The sequence below is a fragment of the Azolla caroliniana genome, unplaced genomic scaffold, assembly GCF_043228905.1.
Source record: "Azolla caroliniana isolate FFs.n. ecotype wild unplaced genomic scaffold, voAzoCaro1.0.p SCAF_6, whole genome shotgun sequence".
Classification (NCBI taxonomy): domain Eukaryota; kingdom Viridiplantae; phylum Streptophyta; class Polypodiopsida; order Salviniales; family Salviniaceae; genus Azolla; species Azolla caroliniana.
The window spans coordinates 4,778,498-4,806,025 of record NW_028230441.1 but is presented as its reverse complement, the minus strand read 5'-3'; the positions used below and the strand labels follow the sequence as shown (position 1 = coordinate 4,806,025).

At 38.6% G+C, this 27,528-nt stretch overlaps 1 protein-coding gene across 2 annotated transcripts; it reads right to left on the bottom strand.

The window, feature by feature from the left end:
* Nucleotides 1–757: 757 nt before the first annotated feature.
* On the bottom strand, nt 758–7,166 carry CPI1 (cyclopropyl isomerase). 2 transcript variants are annotated; one of them, XM_087321691.1, is made up of 9 exons: nt 7,083–7,166; nt 6,383–6,484; nt 5,729–5,862; nt 3,756–3,839; nt 2,663–2,704; nt 2,257–2,367; nt 1,931–2,125; nt 1,345–1,442; nt 758–1,105 (listed from the first exon to the last, which is right to left on the bottom strand). In XM_087321691.1, the coding sequence occupies exons 2-9, from the start codon at nt 6,453–6,455 to the stop codon at nt 922–924; spliced, it is 921 nt and encodes a 306-aa protein (XP_087177817.1). In that variant the 5' UTR covers nt 6,456–6,484; nt 7,083–7,166; the 3' UTR covers nt 758–921. The 2 variants fall into 2 exon arrangements, with proteins under 2 accessions (XP_087177817.1, XP_087177815.1); XM_087321689.1 differs by lacking the exon at nt 7,083–7,166 and adding an exon at nt 6,828–6,938.
* Nucleotides 7,167–27,528: the final 20,362 nt, after the last annotated feature.

The window sequence follows — 27,528 nt, the reverse complement described above, 5'->3', positions numbered from 1 at the left end:
ACATGTATGTGTGCACATATGCATTCAAACACACCTTTGAGATAAAAAAAATCACACAAGTATCTCAAAAGATACATCATACTACCATTACATCAATTTGAACAAACTCAACGTTTCCCAAATATTGATTGTCATAGTTAGTGATTTCAAAATATTCATGGAGACTTCCACATCACTTATGATTTTGTACAATTAGTACATTTGGCACATACCCACCAAACAACTACAAAAAATAATAACACTTTCCAAGAGTATCCAAACCACAATCTCATAATAGCTTTTGTATCCCCTAAAATTATAGTCCATACGTTTTGTTCTTTCATATTTTGTAACAATGTTGAATGTACCCATGTATAAAGTAGTCAATATTCGTTTCAAGTAAGTATTGCATTGATATTGTTGTCAGTTTTGCTTTGATGTTTTCTTCATTTACTTCATCTCACATTTTCTTATGCAAAATTGTGATTAAAAATGGACTCTTTGGTACTCAAGAGTAAAACTCGTTTTAGTACCAAGGTATGCTGAAAGAGCGTAGGGTACAACTTACAAGTAATTACTAGGTGGCTGAACTCATATTGACATGTATATCAATGTAGCTCACAGTTGGCTGAACTCATATTGAGTTTTTCAAATGGAAAATATACTTAAGGATTAAAGGGTTAGTGTGAGTGCGAAAAAACAGAAAAGTGATGGAATTTGTGAGTGTTAAAAGCCGAAACTGCAATAATTAGCTATACTCTCTTTCAACAGGGAAACATTAAAAAAATGGAGCCATGATTACTACATTATAATGAAACCACGACAAAACATTGATGTTTTGAAGCGTGGTAGTGCAAAATGGAAGTGAGATTTCTCTGCAGAGCTCAAAAAAATGTGTAGGAAATGTAAAAACTAACAGACATCTCTCATCAGAAAGTTTGGTTATGACATCCAAGGGATTCCATACTTGAGGCACTCCTTGTACGTAGGCATGTTGGGGATCTTAACAATAGGTCCAAGAAGAAGACGCCAAGCATCGAGAAGGATTGTGACCAGCATTGCTGCTGCTAATGAATCAATTGCAGTTCGTGACAGGGTCCAGGAATCTTTTGGCTTCTCATCCAACCTAAAATATGATACAAATAGGATTCACAATGTTCAACTATATAATATTTTGGATACATACCACGCAAAAGCACACATGTATGTCAATGGGACATATCAAAACCCATTAACAGAAAAACGAAGTATGTCATAGAAAAAGATAAAGAAATCTGATGAACCTATGACCCTAATGGCACATTTCTATTTATGCATTAACATATTAACAGAAACATATGTATAGAGAGAAAATGGTAAACCAACCTGAAGAACATTGGGTAGCTGACAATAAAGTATATTGCATAGAATACAGACCCCACTTTGTACATGGCCTCCCTATCGACAAAATCATAATATGGAAACTGTAGACAGAAAACGAGAATATAACTAGAAAAACAAAGCAAATGATGCCCAGAAGATATAAATTTAAGAAAACAAAAATTGCTTCAAATGATAAACTTTAAATGAGCATTCAAATTCTCTCATGTACTTGGAGCAAGTTTTGTTCATACTACAATTGGATCTTGTCCATCAACATAGATAATCTACACAAGATAAAACCATGAATATTGACAGTACGGCAACAATTAATTGATTGGCCATTCATTTGGAGTGGCATCACCATTATACCCATTCAACTTTCGGATGTACAAATGTGATATAAATGGGTATGCACATTATGAGCTAATAATAATCGATAAAAAAACATTACACAAGTACACACACATACATCCGAGTATGTGTGCGTTTATGCATGTACTTGTGTAATGGGTTTTTTTTATCTATTATTACTAGCTCATATCTATCTATATATATAGAATATCGACTACTAGGCACATGGATATGTTACCTCAGAAATTGCCCATGCTTCGGCAAATGCAGTGGCATAGGATAAGGCAAGTATCCATAGAGTGTCAACCATCCATCTGACCCATTTTGGCGAGTTTTTCCCCAATGCATGCCTTAAACGCCTCAAGGTAATGTTGGAGACAACATGATAAAACAGAAAACAGCAATGTGCCAAGAAAAATGTTGTCCAGGGAACCTATTCACAGTCATTGATAAACAATATTGATCAATATTTTGTGAGTCTGTTTGCCACATGGATCTCTTTTGATGCATTGCAGCTATACATTACAAAACTGTAATCATTCTCCCAGAGAGCATGAATCATACATTATTAAACCGCCAAGAAGGAAACGTATATGAGGCACCCAGCACTGTAAAAAAATAGTGTGTCCAGAAAAAGTTACCAACATAACTGAAGATCGCAATCCACAAAGTTGCCTGCAAAAGTGAACAAAATATTAGGTGCAAAAGCACAATGTGCACTACCTCTTCTAATGTGCTGAATTACAGATTAAAATATAGGGTTAGAGGATCAAAACGAAAAGTACTAATAGTGAATCACGGTTTCTACAAAGGGCAAGAGTATTTTCTTCATCTTCAAAAAAGGCTCTACCAAAGCTTTTTAAACTAAGCTTTTCAAAACAATAGACTAGAGAGAGGGGGTGCTGACAAATAATACAAGAAAGATAATTACATCTACCCGCACCCAAGGAAGAATGGAAGTAACAATTACCTTAAACCAGTAACGATCCCAAACAGGTTTTCCAATGTCTCCCTGTATAAGCAAACCAATAGATTTTTCAGACATACAGCAGCAGAGAAAAATCGTTTACCTCTAGCTTGAGCCTCTGAATTCTTGTTTCCACCTATGTTTGCAGCACACCATGCTCTCAAAAATATTAAGAAATAATACTTCATATTATTATTGATACATTTCCCTTTATTACTCCATGTTCTAATTCCACAGTATGTTTAACTCCCTACATATGAGAGAATTCCCCAAGGGTCACTTAAGTAGATTTGAATTTGCTGAATAATATATACTCCAACCTAGAGCATACCTCACAACGATAATCATTACATGCATGTGTTTAAGTACGGTTACAACCGTCAGGTTATTATTGATCCAGTCAAAAGAAATCAGGTGCAGTAAACTTCACATGCAGTCTAGTCACCTCTGAAATAAACATACATATTCAGGTCTCTACAAGAAAAGAGGAACTCTTCAAATGTCAACATAGTCGTATGAAATGTTGAAAGGGCACAATTATTTCCTTCATGTATTTATATAACAAAGATAAGTGTTGTAAAATCAAGAGGAAGTATTATCATTATATTTGGAGTGGTTCGTGTTCTCGTGACATTAAGCACAGATATTCCTCTCTGTGTGTGTGCCCCCATACAGCTGGATTCTGGCTTGCTGTGGCCCATAAATAATTCTTTGAGCACATTATTCACATATACCAAACTACCATGAAACTGAGGGAAGTTCAATTAGTGCAGCAAAAGACACTCCCTTGAATCTGGGCTAGATCTAAGGTACAGAGCCTCTAGACTCTAATATCCAAATCCTTATATACCATCTTACAATACCTTATGTATTGAATGCACTATTAATTGCAGCTAAATCTTTTCATCTAACTAACTATAACAGTGACTTTCATAGCATCCAGGACCCAGGTTTCAGGTCTTGTGAATTTTCCTTAGTTTGACATTTACTTACTAGGTAAATGTATTTAGTTTGACATTTTATTTCTGCATAGTATATCCTGAACAAGAAAGAAAATTCGGTCCTATTTTTTAAATCCATGTCTGGAACAAATCACCTTTCCAACAAAGATAAGTGGCACGAGGATAGACGGTAATATTGCTACAACACCCAGAAGGAAGTACTCTGGTTCTCGAAATTTCTGACATGAAAAATATCCTCTCTCTCTCTCTCTCTCTCTCTCTCTCTCTCTCTCTCTCATCACAAACAAACATTTAGAAGAAAGCATTCAACTATCAAGCATTTGGTTACATTAAGAGTTATCATGGAAAAAAGTCAACTTCAAGGAAAACTCTATATTGTTGTTTTGTCGACTTCAAGAAAGCCTTTGACACCGGACCAACGAGTGACCTTTGGAAGAGAATGATAGAGATTAGAATGCCATTAGAGTAAGATCAGCTGTAGGACAATTGTATGAGCAATTCCAATTAAGAATGGATAATGGTTTCTTGAAGTACTTTTTGAGCAACGTGGGAGTCAAGCAAGGGTGCCCACTCTCTCCCGCACTCTTTGGTCTATGCATCAATAATCTTGAAGTAGTAAACAAGGCTACAAAATAAGAAGGCTTGGGTGGCCCAAAACTCGTGCATGAGCTTATTTTTATACTTCTATATGATGATGTTGTTTTATTCTCATATAATTTGGATGATATGCAGAACCTACTTGATGTATAGGACAAATTTTATCAAATCACTGGGCTAACTGTTAACGTGGACAAAACAAAAATGATGGCAATAAAGGCAATACAACCAACACACTACCCCACTTTACATAAAACACTTTTACATGCATGAGCTTATTTTATACTCCGACATGCTGATGATGTTGTTTTATTCTCGTATAATTTGGAAATTTGGAAGATATGCAACACTTGATGTATTGGACACATTCTGTCAAATCAGATGGCTAACTGTTAGCATGGACAAAACAAAAACGATGGCAATAAAGGCAATACAACCAAGACACTGCCCCACTTTTACATACAAGGGAGAATCAATACAAGCAGTGCAAAGCTTCAAATACCTTGATGTGAATTAAGTGCTATGTGTCTAGACTTCAAATGGGTAGGAATAATTATTATATGTTCATGAATCAATGAAACCAAATGATATTCGAGGATAGGAAGTGAGATTTATGCAGTGTTTCTTTTTGGAGTGGAAGTGTGGGCTGGCTCTATCTCACTTAGTGCATGGAATAAAATCGAGAAAATCCAAAAAATGTTCTCACATAGACAACTGGAGTAAAATCCTCAACATCCTATCCTATCATGCTATTAGAAACAAGTGCTTGGTCAATAGATGTACTAGCTATGCAAAGAGTACACAAGTATATCACAAAAGTCAAGAATTTGCCTGATCATAGATTGCCAAACATTCTTGGAACATAGGATGCATGGTACAAAAAACTAATAAGAGCAAAATCCTCTCATCGGGTTGGGTGCTTGACATTATGAAATGGTTTAAACCATGGGGAATAAAAGATTGATTGGAGCTTGGAGCTCTTACGTGATGCTATGATGTATATGATCATTGAGGTAGATTACTAGAGGCAGTAAGGATGAAGTGGCAAGATGCTAAAATGCCAAAATTGGAATATTACATAGCAAATATTAACCCCCAATACAAAGGAAAAATGCCAGAACGTATCCAATTGCATTTCACTACCCTATGAGCCTCAGCTCTTGGACAGCCTTCACACTTCTTCATACTCGCTCACGCAAGTTAGGTATTGAGGTAGAATCATGGAATCATCACCCAAATATGAAGATATGAAAGGTATGCAATGAAAACCTAGAGGAAGGATATCACCTACTTGTTGCATGCTCAGAATATAAGATAACATAAGATCATAATCAGGGATATTTAGGAAACATAAGAGTTTTTTTTCTTTCAGTACAGATAACATGAAATCACCCACATTTATGATCATGATTGGTCTCATATGCTGATTTTGGCCTCTAGTGGACCTTAATATATCTTTCTTTTATTCTGTCTCTCTCTCAACAAGTAAATAGAGAATGATTACACAAACCTCATACAAGCGGAAGGGTACAACAATGCCAAGACATAATATCATCCAAAAAGGAGTATAGCACAAAACGAATATCTCCCCCCATCTTTTACTAGGGGTTGTTGCAAACCATAAGCTTTCAGTTTTCTTCAATTCTGCAAAATAATATGTTGCATAGACATAAAAAAGCCATTAACTTGAAAGAAAGCATATGGCTATAATTTCTTCTCACTGTATACACAAGCTTTTCATTAACAGTGGCACTATTGAGACTATATAATGTTATTTATAACACGAGAAAGAAGCTATATTATACGACAATCTACATTATTACCCATTAAAATCAAGAGATGAATAAATCACGATTTCCACATTCTAATTCAATACAACCAGAAGATATTCAAATTCTTTGAGAACATACTGAAAACATTGTAGCAATGGATGTGGTTCCTAGAAATGCAGATTAGATTTTAAAGGGGAATATAAGAGCAAGACAAACGAAATTTGACAGACAGATTCTCACAATAAATCCCACTTTCAATGAGGTCTATGATGTTAGATCTGTGAAAACTAGTTGAGAATGAGATATTTTAATAATGAGTTCTGCTTTGGAACAGTCTCCACAGTAGCAACAAAACAGAAAGGAAATAAGCCACAGGACTTGAGGGAACTTACCTGGTAAAACATCATGGTTGTAATTTGAGGAAGAAGTCTTTCTTTTCCTGAGGGATAAATCGTGACTAGTCATTGAGCATGAGGGAGATCGGGAGCCAGATCCTGCAGAATGACAAGCAGTAAGAGCTCACCATGAATACAGATAAAACAATCTTCAAGGCACACGCTCTGATATATGCATTTTCTATCTCCCCCCACCCCAATGTACCATGTCCATATCCCTATATGTAGCATGTACTCCCATGTCCTAACTATCTCTATCCATCCACTGGATGTACCATGCTCATAATTGCTCAAGTGCTGACTAGCATTGGGTTGCTCAAATAATCCAGCAATCAGATTCAAATGATGTCGCGCAAAGCATTACATAACGATATTCAATCAATTTACTGACCAAGAACAGGTTGTTTACAATGAATGGTACGGATTCAGGCGAGTGATCTACTGTGTTTAGCAATTATGTCGACAATGTTTCTCTACAGAGTCCTAGAAAAAAGATCCAACTAATCTGATGGACAGAAAAAACACCAGTGTGTTTACATGGAAGGATACGGAATTAGGCGACGTCTAACATGTTAAGCAATTTAATTCAACAAAGCGAGGGGTACAAATTGATTTCTTCTGTGTTTGATTGCTTTTAATTTCCTTTTTTCAATTGAAGCTACTCTGAGAAAATATGGAGAGAGAGAGAGAGAGAGACCTAAGGAGGCAGGGGAGGTGCAATGGAGAAGAAGAACCCAAGATTACGAAGGAGGAAAAGGAAAAGCAGACAGATGAAGAAGAAAGAAGGTAAAAAAAAAGGAGAGCGGTGTAGAAGAGATTAGGGATTTCCAAAGGATCTTTACAAAAAATCTGTTTTTTCTTTTTTTGGTTTCTTAAATTTGTGCTTTAATGATTTATTTCTTAATTTCTATTTGTTAATTTGAGGTATTAGCCTGTATGATGATCATTCTTTGTTTGTTATTGATGCAAGAAGGGGATAATGGCCACAATATTTGTCCAAGTCCTGCTCTTAGTGATACTTTCCCAAGTCCATTTCGTGGTTCGGGTTCGGCCTATTGACAGATCCAAACCTCGGTACTAATCCTCCGACAAGTTACAGCTTCATTCCGATGCGTTCGCCTCACTTCTCCTGCTAGCATTTCCTGGCACGTCGCCTTTCAAGATTCGTTCCAGGCTCACATCGAATCATGTCACACGAATGCTCATGTGTTATGGAATGTTTGGAATGTTTTGTAACTGACTATTCATTCTGAGCACCGGTTAATATTTTGATCGAGACAAGTAATGATATATCACGATCATGTGATTGAATGGAAGGGAAGTGGGAGGGGGGGGGGGGGTGCCAAGAGAGGATGACTGGACACAAAATAAGAAGCCATTTGAATGCATGATTTCATGGATATATGTAGCATGATGTGATGCCATATATCCTCTCGTTGTGAATTTTGTTGATGAATTCGAGAAGAAAGTGGAGTGTACAAAAGAAAAGAATTAGTCGTGAATCACAAGAAAAGCAACAAACTTCTTTAATGACAAAAAACAACACAACTATTTTTATTTTTTTTGAAATATGTCTAGCTATGGAAGACAAAAAACAATGATAGCTTTACATGACCCTCTTTAAAATAATAGAACAAAAAGTAGCAAGGAAATGAGAAGTTTGGTTAGTTGGGATTTTTCACTGCTTGGATTTTCTCTTCCTTGCATTTGGTTATGTATGTGAACAAGTTGATGAAATATTTAACGATAAGTAATTGAGTAATTAGAGAAACGAACAAAAGAAAGAAGTATGCATGACAGAGATTACAAGAGAGTAAATGAAGGGAAAAAAACAATAATTGAGAATGGAGTTCATTGTATAAATATTTGTATTTTTCATTGGGAAAATTAACTAAAGAGTCCAATGGCACTATGTTCTAGAGAGAGTCCAACGTCATTACTTGTCCATTCAACAGGTTGTAATTCCAAGAGAAATATTCTCATGAGGCTATGTAAAAGCCAGTGTTTCCCCATTCTCTTCCCTTCAAGGCGACATATTTTGTGGGTGAGCATTTCCTAGCGAGCCACTTTTTGAAGTTACGATGAATGGGCTAGCTTTGAAGTACATCATAAAACACTGACTGTGGAATGTAATAAGTATTAAGGAGGTGCACAATAAACTATGATTGATCAAAATAGTAATAATTTAGAACCGGGCTAATTAGAGAAATAATAAAAAGTTATTAGATAGGTCAAAAGAGCCATAGAGAAAGACAAAATGGAGCCAAAGAGATAAAACAAGGGATTTAGAAAAAAGGTGTGTGAGAGGTGAAAAGAGTTGCGAGAGGATAAAATATTTTAAAGAGAGATCATTCTCATCTTATCCCTCCTTGTGTCACTCATTCACACCTACGATAGCCCATCTTGTCATCCTCCCATCCACTCGTCTACACGTATGTTTGTCCCATTGCACCATATTTGTCCATCTTTATGTATGACCCTAGCTCATCTACCCATCTTATCTCATCCACATCCTCTCCAAAGCATGATTGATAACACTTTGCCCAAGGTTTTTTTTTAGCTTCAAAAGCATAGGGAATCAACCCCTATACTACCACAAGTGATGCAATGGCAATCACACATCATTTCTTTTATAGGTTTACGTATTCACTAACAATGTGCAAGGAGTTGCCATAGAATTTAGGGCGTAGGGTTTAGGAAACCACAAGTATTGAGATGCAAGGCACACAGATCATGCCAACGCATGCCCAAAGACAATTAAATGCACTTAGTGAACTTCTTCATAGAGACCTCACTCCACTGCCACCATCCACCATCCCACCATCTGATACCATGTCCCTTCACTACTACTTAGTTCCATGTAGATTAGTTATGCACTTAATGCCCGTAAAACCATCTAAAGCATCATCATCAATGCTACCTAATGCATTGACATCATGATCACGGATCTTTTATGTCTATTTCACATTCAATTGCATTTCTATATGTTGATAAGGAATTTCTCATATAGCCCAAGGTTTCCATACAATTAGAGCATGTCGGTTATATCCTAATTTGATCATTGACATTTTGAGCTTTCCCAACATCAATATTCCTCCATTTGATATATATATATATCTTCTAACAATGGTTTATATTATGTCTAAAGTGATTTACATGCATGGACACTTTCAAATATCTCAACAACTTTAGCATATATTTTTACCTTTTTCGACTCCTTGTACGTTGCCACAGACATACATATCTCCCAAAGCATTGCCAAGTACAGTACAACATGTGTTTCTAGTAGTCCCTTGTCAATGATCTCCTCATGAACTTCCTTTCTCTTATCAATTGCTTGTACATGGTCACATGCGTTATGTCAGTGGAAGAAATACCCAAAGAGGTGGTATGATCTCCTACATTCGATATTTTGCTTTGCCAACTCCCCTTAACAATCGTCATGATCTTAGCTTCATGATACTAGGATTTCAATGGTCTCAACAAGTATATGAACCCAATGTATGGGCAAGTTGCCCTAGTATGCTTAATGACGCTTGTAAGAGAACTCTTACTACTTTCAACGCATTCTAGTTGGCTACATGACTTTCATTCTAAAGGATATGAACACAAGTGACGAAAAACAACCCAACCTTATGCATCTAGAAACAAATGGATGAAATAGGAGGAACCACAACTCCTATCCATTAATACAATTGTACTATGAGGATTTTAAGGAAATGGGATGACATAGCAAAAATGGTGTGAACCTAACGACACACTAACAAATGATGGTCCTTGTGGTTTCAAATGAATGTCAAGAAGAAGACAAAGAACCACATGATAACATATAAATGTAGATTTGTACACGAGAGAGGTTCTGAAGTAAGTGTGTGTGTGTGAGACAGAGAGAGAGAGAGAGAGAGAGAGAGAGACAGACGCAAAGTTCGGAGATGTTGGAGAAGGACAAACACTAATTTTGATGTATCTTCTTGCTATAGTGTCCGTTTCCTTTGTTCTTTAGCTCGTTTCGAAGCCTGCACATAGAGCTTTCTAAAGAGTATCTACACGTATCATTTGGTGGTCTTGGTAGAACGTTACGAGTAAAAATTCCATTCGATTGCATGCATCTCATGCATCTCATGATTGCTTGATTTGATTCCTTCTCCAACACAAATACTTGTAAGTGAACTCTCTCCTATTTCTTGTCATATGGATGGTAGTGTTTTCATGAATATGGATGAGTCTCCAAATTCTTCAAAGGATGCGTGCATGGTTGAGTCAATATCAATCCCAAGAGGGGATGGTAAAAGAAAACAATGTATTGGAGATAATAGTAATGACATGTCTTATGTTGATGCAATGCGACAAGATGATATTGAGAAAGATGATAGTCATTGGGAACATTTAAGATGCATGGAAAATATATTAATGGAAGATTGTATAAGGGAGAATGTGAAAGTTGCTGAGGAGTTTGTTGACGATGAAGTGGCTAAGGTAGAAATAGACAATAAGGAGTTTTTGGGCTCATTTGCTAATTTTTGTGATAAAGGGGTCATATTGTTTTTCACGGGAAATATACCTTTCCTTTGGAGGGTCAAACAATGGTTATGTGGGATTTTACAAGTTGATTGTGTTCAGGATGTTTATGCTGGTCCTCGTGGATTTTATGAGGTTGTTTTGGTATCACAAGTGTATAAAGAGAAATTACTCAATAAATTGCCAGTTTTTTATGAGAAAAGTTTGGTTCATATTGTTCCGTGGAGACCACTAGTGGAATACCAAGATATATTAAAGCAAGAGTGTCCTATATGGGTTGAGGTAGAGTGCACATAATTCAGTGGTTTGGCCAATATTACGGTCAGCGATGGAAAAGTTGGGAAAGATCTTGGTGCCTCCTAGTGCTAATGCTCAAAATCGATATCGGATGTGTATTCTTTGGAATACTGCTATAAAGAGGCCAAGTTGTTTACAAATTGCATGCTTTGGTATGCCACCAATGTATTTTCGACTTAAATGGGGTACATTTGCAAGACATTGTTTCCACTATGGTGTGTTGGGGCATTTTATGGCTAAATGTCCTTCCTCGCACAACAATCTAATTCATTATGGACGACAATCTTGGCGAGAGAAAACCCTCCTTCATTCTTCGACCTCCAATCAATGCTATTGGTCAAAGAGAACCACGTCTGAACCAAAAGCAAGACGTCGGAAGGAAAAATGTTCTTCTCGAATTCGGATGGTGGCCGATGAGGAGGTCACGGCAATAGAAGAGGTAAATTCGACCCATCACACGAAGGGAACTCAAACCTTCACCGAAGCCATCGAGGAACCTTCGGAAGAAGGGGGAGCTTCCACGCTAAACATGGTTGGCAAATGAGGCCCGCAACTTGCAACTATTGCGGCAAAATCGGCCACCGCGAGGAGGATTGCCAAAAAAGAAGAAGCGAGTCGGCTTCCACAAGTCGGCAACACACGAATTACGCCATCAACTCCAAATACGATGATTACGCCATCAACTCCGAATCGGCCACATAAACCTCCAACGGCTACGAGTGATGCAAACCAAGGGAGTCGTCATCGGACTTCCGACATTCGAGTCGATTGAGTATACGAAGCGTGTCAACTCGGCAAACAACATCGACTCCCATTCCCGAAGGAAAGCTCCGCAAGCAAAGGCCTCCTCGACGTCGTACACTCGGATGTATGGGGATCGGCTCAAACGCCGACGATAGGCGGATGCCGATACTACGTAACCTTCATCAACGACTACTCGCGCTACGCGTGGATCTACCCGATGAAGAAGAAGAGCGAAGTATTCTCCCACTTCCAAAAGCTCAAGGGGCAAGTCGAAAAAGAAACCAATCGACACACTCGATGCCTACGATTGGATGGAGGAAAGGAGTACTTCTCCGATGAATTCACCTCCAAAGTGAAGGCATTCGGAGAGAATTCTCGGGCTGACACAAACCCCAACAAAATGGAGTAGCCGAAAGGAAGAATCGGCAAATACTTGAGGTAGCACGCGCCATGATGCATGAGAAGCACATGCTGAATTTCTATTGGGCCGAAGCGGCATTCACGATCGTCTATCTCATGACTCAATGCACCACTAATGGAGTGCATGAGCTAACTCCATACGAGCTGCTCATCGGAAGGAAGCCTATCCTGTCACACCTCAAGGTGTTCGGAAGCATTGCGAATGTACGCATCCCAAACGAGCAACGACAGATGCCCGACGCGAAGTCAGAGGAATGTATCCTCATAGGATACTCGTCCGAAAAGAAAGCATACAAGTGCTACAACCCTTCTACCCGAGCAGTTCGGGTAAGTCGAGTCGTAGTCTTCGACGAGTCTGCATCCTGGTACGCACCAAAGACAACTTCAACTCCGACTCCGCTTGACCCATAATCCGCCGAACAAGAGGTAGAAGATGGAGATCGCTTCGAACACATGTTCCAAGAAAGTCCGATTACGGCAAAGCCTAGTGGGCCACAAGAGCCCCCATGCGGCCCAAGCACGTCGCGAAGTTTCGTGCACGTGTGTTACTTGGGCAGGACCAGGGGGGTCTTGGACTAGGGAGTACTCAAGGGATAGAGAAGACCCGAGGTTTGCTTTACAACAATACTACTTCCCGACCCCTTCCCGAGCAAGGTCTCGTTGCCCTTTGTTTTGTGAGGTCGGTGGCTCTCATTGATCACGACTCGTCGACCTTCCGAGATCACCGCACGAGCCAAGTGACCAAACGGGTACAAGCAAGATAATAACGCAACATGAACGCACAAGAGGACGATAACACAAACACGAATGTTCGTACGTCTTTATGAGGAGGAGAGGTGCATGGGCACGACTGAACGCTCCCTCGTCACAAGACGTCGAACATATGAGGAAGACACAAAACACATGCACAAATGCTCGTACGCCTTTATGAGGAGGAGAGGTGCATGGGCAAGCCCGGATGCTCCCTTGTCACGAGACGGCCTAACATACAAGGAAGACACAAACACACGCACAAAATGCTCGTATGCCTTTATGAGGAGGAGAGGTGAATGCGCGAGCCCGAAATGCTCCCTCGTCACGAGACGGCCGAACGTACAAGGAAGACACAACACACGCACAAAATGCTCATACGTCTTTATGAGGAGGAGAGGTGCATGGGCACGCTGGAAACGCTCCCTCGTCACAAGACGGTCAAACGTACAAGGAAGACACAACCACACACACAAATGCTCGTACGCCTTTATGAGGAGGAGAGGTGCATGGGCAAGCCCGAATGGTCCCCTCGTCACAAGTCGGCCGAACGTACAAGGAAGACACAAACACACACACAAATGCTCGTACGCCTTTATGAGGAGGAGAGGTGCATGGGCAGGCCCGAACGATCCCCTCGTCACAGGACGACCGAACGTACAAAAAAAGACACAAACACACACACACAAATGCTCGTACGCCTTTATGAGGAGGAGAGGTGCATGGGTAAGCCCGAACGGTCCCCTCATCATAAGACGGCCGAACGTACAAAAAAAAGACACAAACACACGCACAAAATGCTCGTACGCCTTTATGAGGAGGAGAGGTGGATGGGCAAGCCCGAACGGTCCCCTCGTCACAAGACGGCCGAATGTACAAGGAAGACACGAATAAAGAAAGAAGGAGAGAAAGAAACACGAATGATATCGACCAAAGAGATAAATACATGTTCGATTCCAACGCAAGAGGACCCTTTATAAAATAGGGTTTTGTTTACAATGGCAACTTCTAGTTAACCACAAGTTCAATCAAAATATAAATATTAAATGCCCTTAAAGACAAACGCAAATCCGAACACGGTGAAGATGAACACATGAGCACCACCAAAATGTTAATCCCAACGAACCACGACCACCCGAACGGCGAGCACACGGGCTCGCAACGACAAACAGGGTGGAGCAACGTCGAACCAACGAAGCTTGGGCTCACGAGCACTTCGAGTGCCGACGCGAAGAAGACGAGCATGTGGCGATGGGGGGATGAAGGGGTATGAGATGAAGAGAAGTGGTGAATAAGGAGATGAAGAGCTTCGAAGGAAAATTGGCGATAGTCTCCTCCTCCCAAAACGTCCTCCCGAATGAGCCCCCCTCGACCTCCTTTTATAGGAAAAAAAGAAGGGGGGGTCGCCAAATTTGTCTTCAATGAAAAATGAATAAAATTCCTTAAATCACGTTGCATTGTAAGACTAGATTCAAACTATGCACCTCTACCTAGTAGTCAATGTGACTATCCACTAGCCCACTATCCCTCTCTTATACAATATATAATTCTATCTCTATAAATTAATAGTCTATCTCCCCTCTACCTTTTATCTCTCCTCTCTCTTACTTTTTGCACGAGCTTCTATACCTCCTTTCCACCCTTTCTTTTCCTTTTTATTTTGCATATGCACAATTAATCGCCTTTGTGTGCACACACATTGCACATGCACATTTTGACCCCCCTTTCGCCGGTTTTCCCCACCCTCGAGCACGCCACATCACGACAGCGGCCAAGTACGAACTTGGAGAAAGGCAAAGGTAAGATCCCCGAATACGAAGTCGACCACCTCGATGACAATGATTCGGATGTATCGGCTCCCTCACTAGACAGTGAGTTTGGTGTACCCATCATGCGTACACCCGAAGTAAAGAAGGCGCTCACATCGGCGAGTGAAAAACTTCGACGCTCTTCTAGAGAGAAGAATCTCGTCACTCGGCTCGGCTACAACGAGTATATGGCCCATCATTACGCCTTCGCAATGAAGATAACGGCCGAACAAGAGCCCAAGAGCTCCACCGAAGCGGCTTGTAACCGACGATGGGTGGAAGTAGTCAACCTTCACCCACATGCTACAAGCCTTCGTCACTGACTTGAGGGGGAGGAACCAAGATTGCCACGGCTAAGAAAGTCAAAGGACGGACGGAAGCACACGGAGCCGACGAAAGCCAAAGGGATGTCGGACACCTCACACTTGAGCTTGAGGGGCGTGTTGAGAGATCAAGCTCAACTTAGTTTAGTTAGTTAGTCAACCATGTAACTTCGTAGTTACCTAGATAGAATCTAGTTAGAAGTGTTGACTATAACGACTTAAATAAGACCTTGTACTTAAGTAGGATATTCTAGATCCTCCACTCCCAAGGTCATTTAATATAGGACTTACACGGTTGTACCTATATTCTACTCACACATGTGCACCCTTGCACATGAGATCTATATATACCTCATTGATGGTATTTTTGTATTTGATAATGATAATGCTAATTTAACATAGTTACTCATCTCCCATCTTGTGTTGTTCATAAGTGTATCTCTCTCTCTCTCTCTCTCTCTCTCTCTCTCTCTCTCTCTCTCACACACACACACACACACACACACACACATACACACATAACACGTTCGCGTTCACCAGTGGAAGGATTGCGCATTCCACTTGTAGAATCTTCTTAAAACGAAGCAAATACACCCTCTCTACAAAAATTGGATGCACTAGTATCACATGTTCCTCAACTTGATGAGAATTTGCAAATATAAAAATACATGATAGGTCTACGAGTGGAGATCATTTGAAATCATGCAAGTTTAAAGCCTTGATAAGTTAATGTAGCCATAATAAAGTTCAACAATGGGTCAATATGTCACTATTGTGCGACAAGGGAAACACTAACTTAAAGACTTATATTAATTAGGTAAGTTTTACAAAAATATGAGGTGTACTTGTATCCATACTAATAAAATGCGTTATAATTTATACTTTGACCCATACGTGCATGTATATAATTGTGGAAAATGTAGGATAGTGCACATTAGGATAAGTGATTGGAATAACTAACTTATTAAAGTATTCAATACTTGTATTTAAAGTTGATATAATCTATTCCTTAGTTTATTCATATGGGATCAAACCATATGTATATAATTGTGGACAATGTAAGGCAGTGAACTTTAGGATAATGTTGTGGAAATAACAAACCTAATAAGGCTTTCATACCTGTATTTAAAATTGATCTACTCTATTGCTTAGGTGATTCACACAGGATCAAACTCCTAACGATAACGCAAGTGGAACCATTATCAACACACTACACAATCTAAGCAGCAATGGAATAGAAACATAATAGTTTTAACAATAGAAGACAAAGATCCATAATAACAACATGGACAATCATGGCAACAATTGTAGGGCCATGTTCTGTTAAGGTTAGGTTGGACCAAAATTAGCCTCAATTTAAACTAATTCATGTTTCTCCATAAATTTGGTAGTCAGTTATGCACACGGTGAAACCAATGTCATAAATCTACTAACCTAGTATATAAAAATAAAATTAAAACATATAGAAGATTATAAAGAATAGAATCCACTAGGTAAAACCCAAAATTTGTATTAATAATGTGAAATCCAAACAAATCGTCAGTGTTATTTTCTTCATAAACTCTATTACATAGCAATCAATTCATCAACGTCATTTTCTTCATCATCTTGTGTAAAACTCTCTTCGGCTATACGTGCATTGGCTTCCCCTATTAGCCAAGCCAACGAAATATCTTCTATAAGCTCATCATCAGGCTCTATTAGCTCCCCCGGTTCGCCGGCTAACGGAGGAATAGGCTCTCGCGAAGCACGTTGAAATCTTTCTGTATTAGCGAGGTTCTTTGCACCGACCTCCTCATCCTGGTATGGGCACTCCCACAAAGCCTTAATCCGCATATTAATAAATATAACTTGCTCCTCGTCCTTCTCCAATGCAACTGTATTTCTAAAGAGCTTCAATGCACATGCTAATGTCGTTCCTGTGAAGTAAGTAACAAGAAGATTTAGTTGTCAAACAAAAAAGATTCGATATTGGTTATCTCAAGATCGTTACCCTAGTTCGAGGAATACCTGTGCCAGAAAAGAGATCTAATATCCAATCTCCTTCGATAGAAAACATCTCGATCAAGCGCATCATAAGTCGCGGAGGTTTTTGATATGGGTTGACAAGTCCCCGTTCTATCGTGGTGACATGTCGCAATTTCCGTGTCACTGCTGGATATACCAACAGATTTGAACCTCCCACTTCATTAGAATGCTCCTTGATTCTCTGTTTCTTAATTTCATCGAAGTAGCCAACCGTGATGTATTCAATGGCATTAACGAACCGAAAAGTTGGCCCTCTATTTACATTGGTCTTGATCCTATAAAAAATAATACATCAAGTTAAGAATAGATTGAACAACCTTAAGAAATGCAATATAGTGAAAGACACCTATAAATAATCCTTACCATGCAAGGTTCTCGATGCCATGGCAACGAGATCTCAAAGCTTGAGCTACCGAGTACCCTTGGTCCATACTATGAAAGGCAACTATTCGTCACAAGAGTGTAGTCGTTAGCTCAGCGAAATCCTTGACCATCTTCTCCAATTGTTTAAACCTAAACGGTTCATCGTCGTATGATGACCCAACCATTCGAAATCCGTAAGGAATATCCTCAATCATTAGCGTATATTCCTTCTTTGGCACCTTTTGGATCAAGTCGACGACATCACCGCAAACCACATTGTAGTAAAGATCTCTCGTAATATCTTCTTTGTGGCTAAATTTTTTAAAGGAGCCATCTTCCTCCATTTCATACGCCTTGACTAAGCGACGATCCTTTTCTTTTTTGGCTCGCTCGAGATGTGCAAGGAAGGATGTAGGGAAATCGTGTATATCCTTAACTTCTCCTTGTTTCTTGCCTCGACATGGTTTCTAATAGAAGCAATAGGACATCAGGTATTATTATACAAGCTCTACATATGATGAAAGGGTAATGAAAAACCATCAATACTAACCCAATCCTTGAATGCAATAAAATACTCTGATAACGCCTTATATGAAGACGTTAGAGGATAATCCTCGGTCACTTGTTCCCAAGTTATACATCCAAGTTGTTTCATCATAACTTCTTGGATCTTCATGTACACCTTATGACTGTAAAATTAGAAATCAAGATTAGAACTTTGAATTACACCATATAGACTACAATTTCAGTATTTGAAAGACTTACTTATTGAACTTAGTGACCATTTCTTCAAGGCTTAAATCTTTCGCCACAACCCTTGACAAAACAGACACAAGAAGTTGCTCGTCCTTAATACCTTGTATCGCTTTCCACAGAGACAGCTTCATGTCGTCTGCCGCTTCTTCAATTGTCAAGTCAATTTTCTTGGCGGCTTGTGACTTTAACTCTAGTTAAGGGTCAACCTTACATTTCTTTTGTCGTTGACCCTTTACCTCCTTATTCTCCCACATTGAGAAGATTTGATGTTGTAGGTCCCATACTTCTCCATCTCTAAACGCCAATTGAAACCAAGACTCATATTTTCGAAGACCATCGGACTTAACATTACCATCTACAACAATGCCGACTTCATGCAGACATTGACGTCGTAGGCCTGGATGTAACTTCACACCAAACTTTTGTTTCATGTCCAAATACTCGTGGTGGAAGAACTGTATACGCTCAATGGACGACATTTTCTGCCTATAGTCATTATCATTATTATGGTCCCATGCCAACAACTTAGCCTCTTCGGTTGTGAGCCCAACATAAATTTTGCACTCGGCATACTTGAAGAAGAAAGTCGTTGGATGTTCTCTCACAAGTTGCCGACGTGCCTCCGCTGAATGCGATCCACCAATGACAAAGTAATTATATTGATCATGCTTTCTAATATCAAAATCTTCAATGGTTTCACATTCTTCAGGATCTACCATAACAATAAACGGCACCACAGTGACATGAGGATTAATTTTCATTTTTTTCTTGAGATTTTGAACATGTATGCGGTGTGGCTCTCTAATCTCAAGTGGTCGTCGACTTGTTTTTTCATCAATAGGGGGCCGATGGATGTGTGTTATAGGCAGATTAAACACTTGCCCTTTCCTGACCAGTTTACGCTGCATTAACTCTCTCCTTATCTTATTCTGCTCGGATGACAAAACACTCGATGCCAGCTCAGCTCCTGGCGTCCCCTTATTGTCCTCCTCTTCGTTTTCACTTGTTGAATCGGAGTCCGACATTTTGGTTGTCTTCTTCTTTGGTGGTCTTGGCTGGACTTTGGATACCCTTTTTGTGGCCTTCAATGGGGAGGGCACTTCATCTCTTAGGGTTACATGGCCTTGTATATAAGGCCTCAAGGTAACAATAAGGTTTTGTGAGCTTTCAAGATCTTTTTTGAATGCTCCTGGCCCACAAGATTCCTTTACTGAAAGGAACACTTTACGTACCCCCTTGGAGCACTCTATCATTACCAATATGTTGGCCGAATCTGCATCTTCATAGTCAAATCGTAGAATACGGCCATACATAAATGGGGTTTCATTTCCAAGCTGCCCCTCCCCCTTCTTCTTTGTTGTATACAATACGACTTTTTTCTTTGAGTCGACATATTGCATACACCATTCCTTGTCTGTTAGATCACGGTCAGGAAGGTCTTCACCTCCAATAGCAGCTACAAGTTTCTTTTGGCTAACGTCAATGTGTGGTTGAGATTTTGTCTCCTCGTTGAAGAGAAGCTTTTTTCCTCTCTTCATGGACTCAGGAGCTACCTTGGTCTGGGCTTCAATTGGAGAACCTTGTATGCGAAACTTTATTTTCTTCACGGGTCGGTCCAACAGGTTGTCAAACGACCTATTTAAGAAAGTACATGCAAAAACATAAGTTAGGTGGTCACGTAGATCAAGGTTGTATATTAAAATATAAATAAGTAGATGAAGAACGGTTCTCACTAACAAGCAATTAGTGGTGAAGTGAAAATATCAATCATGCATTCAAGGTACATGGTAGTCCTATATTCAAAAATCTATTCTAGGCAGGGCTATTCAAACTAGAAAATATATATCGTAATAAGTAAACATGGTTATATATTCTTTTAAAGAGGAAGTATGACTTATATTGATTCCAGACCTATATTGAGGAGAATTTGCTATCATAAAGGTAATTTGTGGGTTATTTTCTACTTTTTTAAGCTATAGTAGGTCATAAAACACCTATAATTAGGGCATGTTTTTTTAAAAAAGTAAGGCAAGTCAACATAAAAAAGACTGATTTTGACAGACAATTTGATATCTTTTCCACACAATAATTAATTGTTGCCCCCAAAACACAATTTTTCTCTTTCAGGGCCTTCTTTTATATAGGAACTCGATACGGCGTATCCAGTTCCCGTTTAAAGTTTAGGTTTTAAACACGAACTCGATACGCCGTATCGAGTTCCTCTGTTGTCTTTGCTTTTCTTTGCTTTTTAAACAGGAACTCGATACGCTGTATTGAGTTCCTGTTTAAAACCTAAACTTTAAACGGGAACTCGACACGCCATATCGAGTTCCTGTGTTCTCTTTGCTTTTTAAACAGGAACTCGATACGCCGTATCGAGTTCTTGAGCGACAAAACATATTTACAAAAATGTCCACAGTGTCAGAGGCCTACCTGGAGTCCTCACGCCTGATTCTCTTTGAAGACATGGTTGATCGTGTGGCAGTGGAGACGGAGATCGCGCTTTTGTGCTTCATGCACTGTGTGCTCTGTACGCTCTGTGTGCTCTGTACGCTCTGTACGCTCTTGTGTGCTCTTGTGAGTGAAATATGATGAGGTCTTCCTATTTATAGGGATTGACCACATTGGTTAAAGTAACCATAGTCACCTTAACCAAGGTTGGTAAGTTTGAGGATAATTAGTTGGTAACCACAGTCACATTAACTAGAGTAACTTATGATTGCATTAATGATTACAAAGTCAAACTAACATATTGATCAATCTTTTATAGTCATAACAACCTGCAATGACTTCAAAGGTCATGAAGGAGACAATGATAGAGGTTCATGAATGTACCAATGATTGATTACTAAAAGCAACAATTTTTATGACTCTCAAATGCTGTGTATTAAAGATGTGGGCATGAATTAACCAATTATTGATAAGTCTAATATTTAAAATGGTGAGCATTAAAGAACCAATGAGTGAGAGGTTCTATATCAAATATGGGTGCCATTAATTAGCCAATGATTTTAACATTAATCCAACATATTTATGGCTTGGTAATGATTAGATTTATATTATACTTGATTTAACTTCATATAGATGTAGTTTAAATAATAATTGATATTTTAAATACAATTACTATATTAAAAATAATTTTTTTATGTATTGTATTAATATAATATTACATAATATAGACATTCTATTGATTTGGCTTTTGTTTAGAGAGAAGTTTATGTTTAGAGAGGAGTATATGTTTAGAGAGGAGCTTATTAGTTTTTTTCCTTACCCTAAGCACATAACTTACAGAGCCCTATCTAGACCTTAAGCCATGAGTGAAGATTCACCGTTCTCAATTGAAGAATATTGTTTGTCATCAGACTCATCGTTTTCTACTGAAGAGTATTGTTTGTCGACAGACTCACCATATTCTATTGAAGAATATTGTCTATCGATAGACTCACCATATTCTATCGAAGAATATTGTCTTAGCTCATCTACAGGGAATGTAAATAATGACACATGTGAAGAGTTCTCTATTGAAGAATACGATATTAATAAAGATACGGAGAATGAAGGTAGTGCCATGGAAACATTGAATAACATTGGCGATGGTCACAACAAAGAATTAGATTGTAACAAGGTTACACCAACCTCTATGCAGGAAGAGAAATCTGGGAGCCCTATGCATATTAGAAGAATCCTACAAAGAATTCGTCTGGCTAGATTTAGCTTAGTGACATCAGATAAACAGATTGGATTTTATGTCAAAAAAATATGTTGTGCCCGTGGTTGTATGTCTATGATTGGAAAATCAAAGTTGCGAGAATTAAGGCGATACTATTTTTCGATGACTAGTGATGAGCAAGACACTTACCTCGGGTCACATATGCAACTAGTATCTGACAAATGTACGGGGATCAAAGTATCATTCGAGTATTATATCTTCCATGCGCAACAGATATGTAGAGTTGCATTCAAAATTGCGTTATGTGTTAGTAACATGCGGCTACATAGAGTACAACAACGTCTACTTAGCGGGGATCATATGCTCAATTGTAAAGAGGTTCCAAGTATGAAAGGTGCAATTGGAAGACATGCTATTGGTTGGATGAAAACTTACTTTCAGTTAAATTGTGAAGTAATGCCCACTACAGGTAGGATGCACCTTTCTAATAATTATACACGTCGGGAAGTTTATGATGTCTATCGATCTGATATGCTGGGCTCACGTAATAAGTCTATCACCTATAGCCAATTCACAAGATTATGGAGAGCTCGGTTTTCAAATGTTATCATTCCTCGTAAAGTACGTATGGGGTATTGCTCCATTTGTGCAAATCTTAAAAGTTTGGCTAAAGGTGCAAAGACATCAATGGAAAAGGATATGAGTAAGAAGTTACTACAAGAGCATCGTGAGGCACAATTATTAGAACGAAAGAAGGCGATGCATCATAGAGAGAAGTGTTTGAAGAGGCCCAAACAATACATGTGCTTAATGATAGATGGCATGGACCAAAAGAAGACGTGCTTGCCGCATATGCGGAGGCTCCCCAAAGATGTCAATGATGAGTGCCTTGTTCAAATGCACTTGGTGGGATGCTTGGCTTATAATAGGTCTGTTGGACCTCACGTCTTCATTACATACCCCAATGTTCACAATGACCCTAACCTAACAGTTACAATCATTCACCAAGTTTTGATGTCTTGGGGCCAACCTTTCCCCCTTGTTCTATACATTCAATTGGACAATACTGCTAGAGAGAACAAAAATTCAACTGTGTTTGGCTATCTAAGTATGTTGGTCAACCAAGAATTGTTTAGGAAAGTGAAAGTCAATTTTCTTTTGGTTGGCCACACACATGACCAATTAGATCAGATGTTTAGCACATTCTCCAAACAATTGTCTCGGCATGATGCTTTCACTTTACCTAAACTATTTGATGTCATTTGTGATGCATATACACCACGCCCAAAAGTGTTACACTTGAAGGAGGTATATGACTTTAAGAGATATATATCAGATGGGGGTGGTGGGAATGTTAAAGTGCTTGCTTAGTTAAACAATATAAGTTTCAATCACATTTTTATGATAAAGAAAAATGGAATAAGTGGTTCTACACTTTTGTATGCTAAACAATATTCATCTTCTACAACATCGGAACCTGAAGGTGGTTGCCAGTTATTACTTTGTATGCTGAGTACAATTGTCCATGGAGCTAAGCAAATGCCAATTGAGAAGAAAGGACAGTTGCAGAGCGACTTGGTATCAGAACAAAAACGGTCATGGCTCCAAGCCTTAGAAGAAAAAAGAAAGCATATTGAGGCCGCCAAGAAATATGCCGCACAACAAGACACGTTGTCGTGCCTTTCGGCTCCGGATCGTTTGCGTGAGTCGGGTGGGAACCACCGGGGTTTTGGACTAGGAAGAGGAAGAATTTGAGGCGATTTTAATTATGTATAGATTATTAGAAGCTTGTGAATCCCACAAGTAGAGTTGTTTTAGTTTGTACTAATCATTGTAATAAATTGAAATAGTTTAGAATAGTTTAGAGTAGAAATAGAAAAGAGATCAAACCTTGTGAATCCCACAAGTATTACATTAATCAATATTAAATATGTAAGAATATGAATTTAGATTGAAAGAGATAGATTATATAAAACTTCGTGAATCCCACGAGTATATTTTATTGATTGTTGGTGTTTTAGGAAATATATCCAATTTCCCAAATATTTTTCACACACAATTACATTGTGCTTCCCATCCTTATGTAGTGATGAGGAAGTCTTAGTAATCCATGCTTTTTCTCTAACTATAGACCCCATGCTTTTCCTATAGATAGACTATATGCTTTATCTAAAGTGATCATGCTTTTTCTAACTTGTGCGTTTTTTTTTATCAACTATAGCGTTCATGCACGCTAGATGTGCATGTGTAGCTTTTTCTTTTAGCATGCGTTTTCTTTTAACTAAAGTTTATCCTAGGTGAACTAAGCTTTCTATGTGGAACATCTATTTTTAAACACAAATGAAATGCTAGTGTAATGGTAAGACATTACATTATTAACATGGAGGTGCAAGGTTCGAATCTTGCCCTATGCATGTTATATAAATTTTAATATTTTCTACTATTTATTCATATTTATTAAATTGGTACTTTATAAGTTTTTCACGTAGTGTACAAAATACACTACGACAACGTCATGGTGGGATGTATTTTATAGTGATCAGAAAGGAATTATAGACAATTGTGTATCTGGTGATAATTGGAATTTGGAAACGCCATTCACATGGTTGCTGCAACATGATCGCGTAAATAGAACTCCGGAGCAACTAGCAAATGCGATTAATGACAGCTTAGTCCATCCACAACAAAGAGACATTTATGTGGGACCAAGGATGACCAAAGCAGCCGAAGCTAGATAGCAAGGCAATTTGCAAGAGCTCACCACGGGGATGTTGATTGCAACGCCGGCTGATGAGAACTCACATGGCCACCAATTTTGGGTTGGTAAAATTCTAGAAGTGCTAATGCATGAAATAGAAAACACGATCAAGTCTATAAATGTTCATTGGTACAACACTAGAAGTGCAAATGCTTTTACAGGTAAGTATACATTGGAGATGATTGAATGCCCAACAAGAAGGGGAGGTAGGAAGAGGAAGCGAAACATTCGTAACACCTCGACCCTTGATATCTCTGATGTGGATATCATCGTGTACGACTTCACACTTACAAAAGCCGGACGATTAAGGAAGTCAACAATAGATATAATGAAAGAAAAATTACCAGGTCTACAAGGTGGCTCGAGTCAAAGGCAAACGAGATCTGCTACATATAATCTAGAGTCAAACCATTTGGTTTATGACGAAGATAATGCACTGATTGGTATATCCGAGGATGATGAGGAGGAATCGTCATTGTATATTAGTTATAGTAGTGATTCTCCGTAAAGGAGTGATCATGAATGTATATTTGGCTATTAAGTGTAACTACATTCCGCTTGTAACAAATCGAGTAATATAAAAGCATGTGTTTTGAATTCTTATGATTTCTAAAAAATCGTTGCTTATAAAATAACATTGGTTGTAAAGTTTGTGATATAAATTGAGAATGTAACTTTTTAAAATTCGTCTTTTTTTAGTTACTTCTAAATCACAAAAATAGTGGATTTTTAACCTTTTTCATAGTATGTTTGAACATGTATGATACTGGTATCAATGTGTTTTGTAAAATCATTGAAAAAGCCCTAAAATCAACCAAAATTTCCCTTATCCTTCCATTTATACGCGATCCTTCCACTTGTGAACGCGAACGTGTTACATATCACTTAATCTTCCGCTTCTCAACTAGTCACATAATTAGGTACTAATTAACCCTTAATTACTTACCTAATTCTTAACAATGGGGTTTGGTAACAATTAAGGATGCTATGTTGGTTTCACAAAGAAGATTAATGGCTTTTCGAACAATAAGATCAACATTTCGTTTTCCAAAAGGTTATAACTTTATTTGGGATAAGTTGCAACAAATACTATCTTCGCATGAGCCAATTCCTGATTTAGATGGGCGATCTCAAGAGCTTGATTGGAGGTTTGTTGGAAATAAGAGATTGACTATGATCTCAACGAATGTTGCGTATCACAAGTTGATTGACAAACATAAGTGGTTGGAAGAAAGGGTTATAAAGATACGGGGTTTTCATAAGCCCATTACTTGGTGGTTTCATGTGATCAAGGCAGGTTGGTGTTCTCGATTGATGCTACGAGCCAAGGTATTTATTTGGAGAGTTATGGTTGGAGCTTTACCATTAGGGGATGCATTAAAAAAAAGAAACATTACTAAAGGATTGTGTTTCTTTTGTTCGGTGGAATTGGAACATAGTAGGCATCGATTTATTTCATGCCCGATGGCAAGGATGGTTTGGAGGTGTATCAGTTTAGTGTGGATGTCTCTAACAGGAGTAAGTCTATCTTCCTTCAGTTGGGGTTTTGCACATATGGAGAACAATAAACCAATGCCTCATTTTCAAATTATTTTTGAGTTCTTGAGGTATTGGGGGCTATGGTTCAATTGGAATATGCGAAATGCCTTCATTTTTTATTCGCAAGTTGGGGTGAGAAAATATGTTCTTAAGTTAAAAAGACTTCTTTTGTGGCAATTGACAGTGCTAGAGAAGTCACGAAATCTCAACCAGGAAGAGAGAGAACTCTGCAAGGTCACATATCATCATACTCGCCATTTGAATTGGTCTGTAGGGTGGCACTGAGTTTGGTGTCGTAGTATTCTTTAGATCCCTTGATAGAAGGGTTCTATACTTTGTAGTAAGTTTGTCATGGTGGTGTTTTTTTCTTTCGTAATGAAAGCCATTATTTACGAGAGAGAGAGAGAGAGAGAGAGAGAGAGGAACAAGAGGGATGAGCTAAGGAGATTTGATTGTGACTATAGGGATTACTTATAAAAATTGAAGAGTTTAAAGTTGTGGAAGCTAACACAATTAATTAGTCAAATATTAAATCAAAATCATATGCTGAGCATAGACCTTGGTTTAGATTGTATAGATGCCCCAACTACAATATTAGAATGAATGTTTACAAAAGGAAAACTTTGTTAGCTTAGTGCCTTTGATAATCAGTATATAAAAAAGAGTTTGTAGCTTGGAGGCCCTTGATGATTAGATCCAAGGACACCTTAGAATAGAGGGTTTAGAATAGGCATGAGAATGGTGGCCATGGGAACGAAATGTTGGCAAATACAGGCCAATAGCACATCGATGAAGCAAGGCCACTGAGTAGACGCAAGAAGTGTCAAACAATGAGAACATGGGGGCAAGCTAATGGCAATAGGGTGTGTGCGTCCGCCACTTTATCTGTTTTCAATAAAAACACTCCTCTAAATTAGCTACAACAAATGTGTAAGACAACAACAAAACAAGTCACACCAAGTATGATGTCAATAAACTCTTCCCTTGACCATCTTACATATATTCAATGTTTGTCATTACACTAGCTTCCTCACATGGAAACCACATACATATATTTAACCTTGATCAAGCCATTGTACAACAAGGTACGGATGCCATGTTGTGGGACAACATTAAGAGTCCTCCATAATTAAACAATGTGAAATTGCAAACATTTTACTCAAGAGCAC

Coding starts and splice junctions, on each gene's coding strand:
- CPI1 (XM_087321691.1), bottom strand. CDS start 6,455: ATGACTAGTCACGATTTATCCCTCAGGAAAAGAAAGACTTCTTCCTCA. Junction 3,840..5,728: donor TACCCTTCCGCTTGTATGAG/GTTTGTGTAATC, acceptor TTTTCATGTCAG/AAATTTCGAGAACCAGAGTA. Junction 2,705..3,755: donor CACTTATCTTTGTTGGAAAG/GTGATTTGTTCC, acceptor TTGCTTATACAG/GGAGACATTGGAAAACCTGT.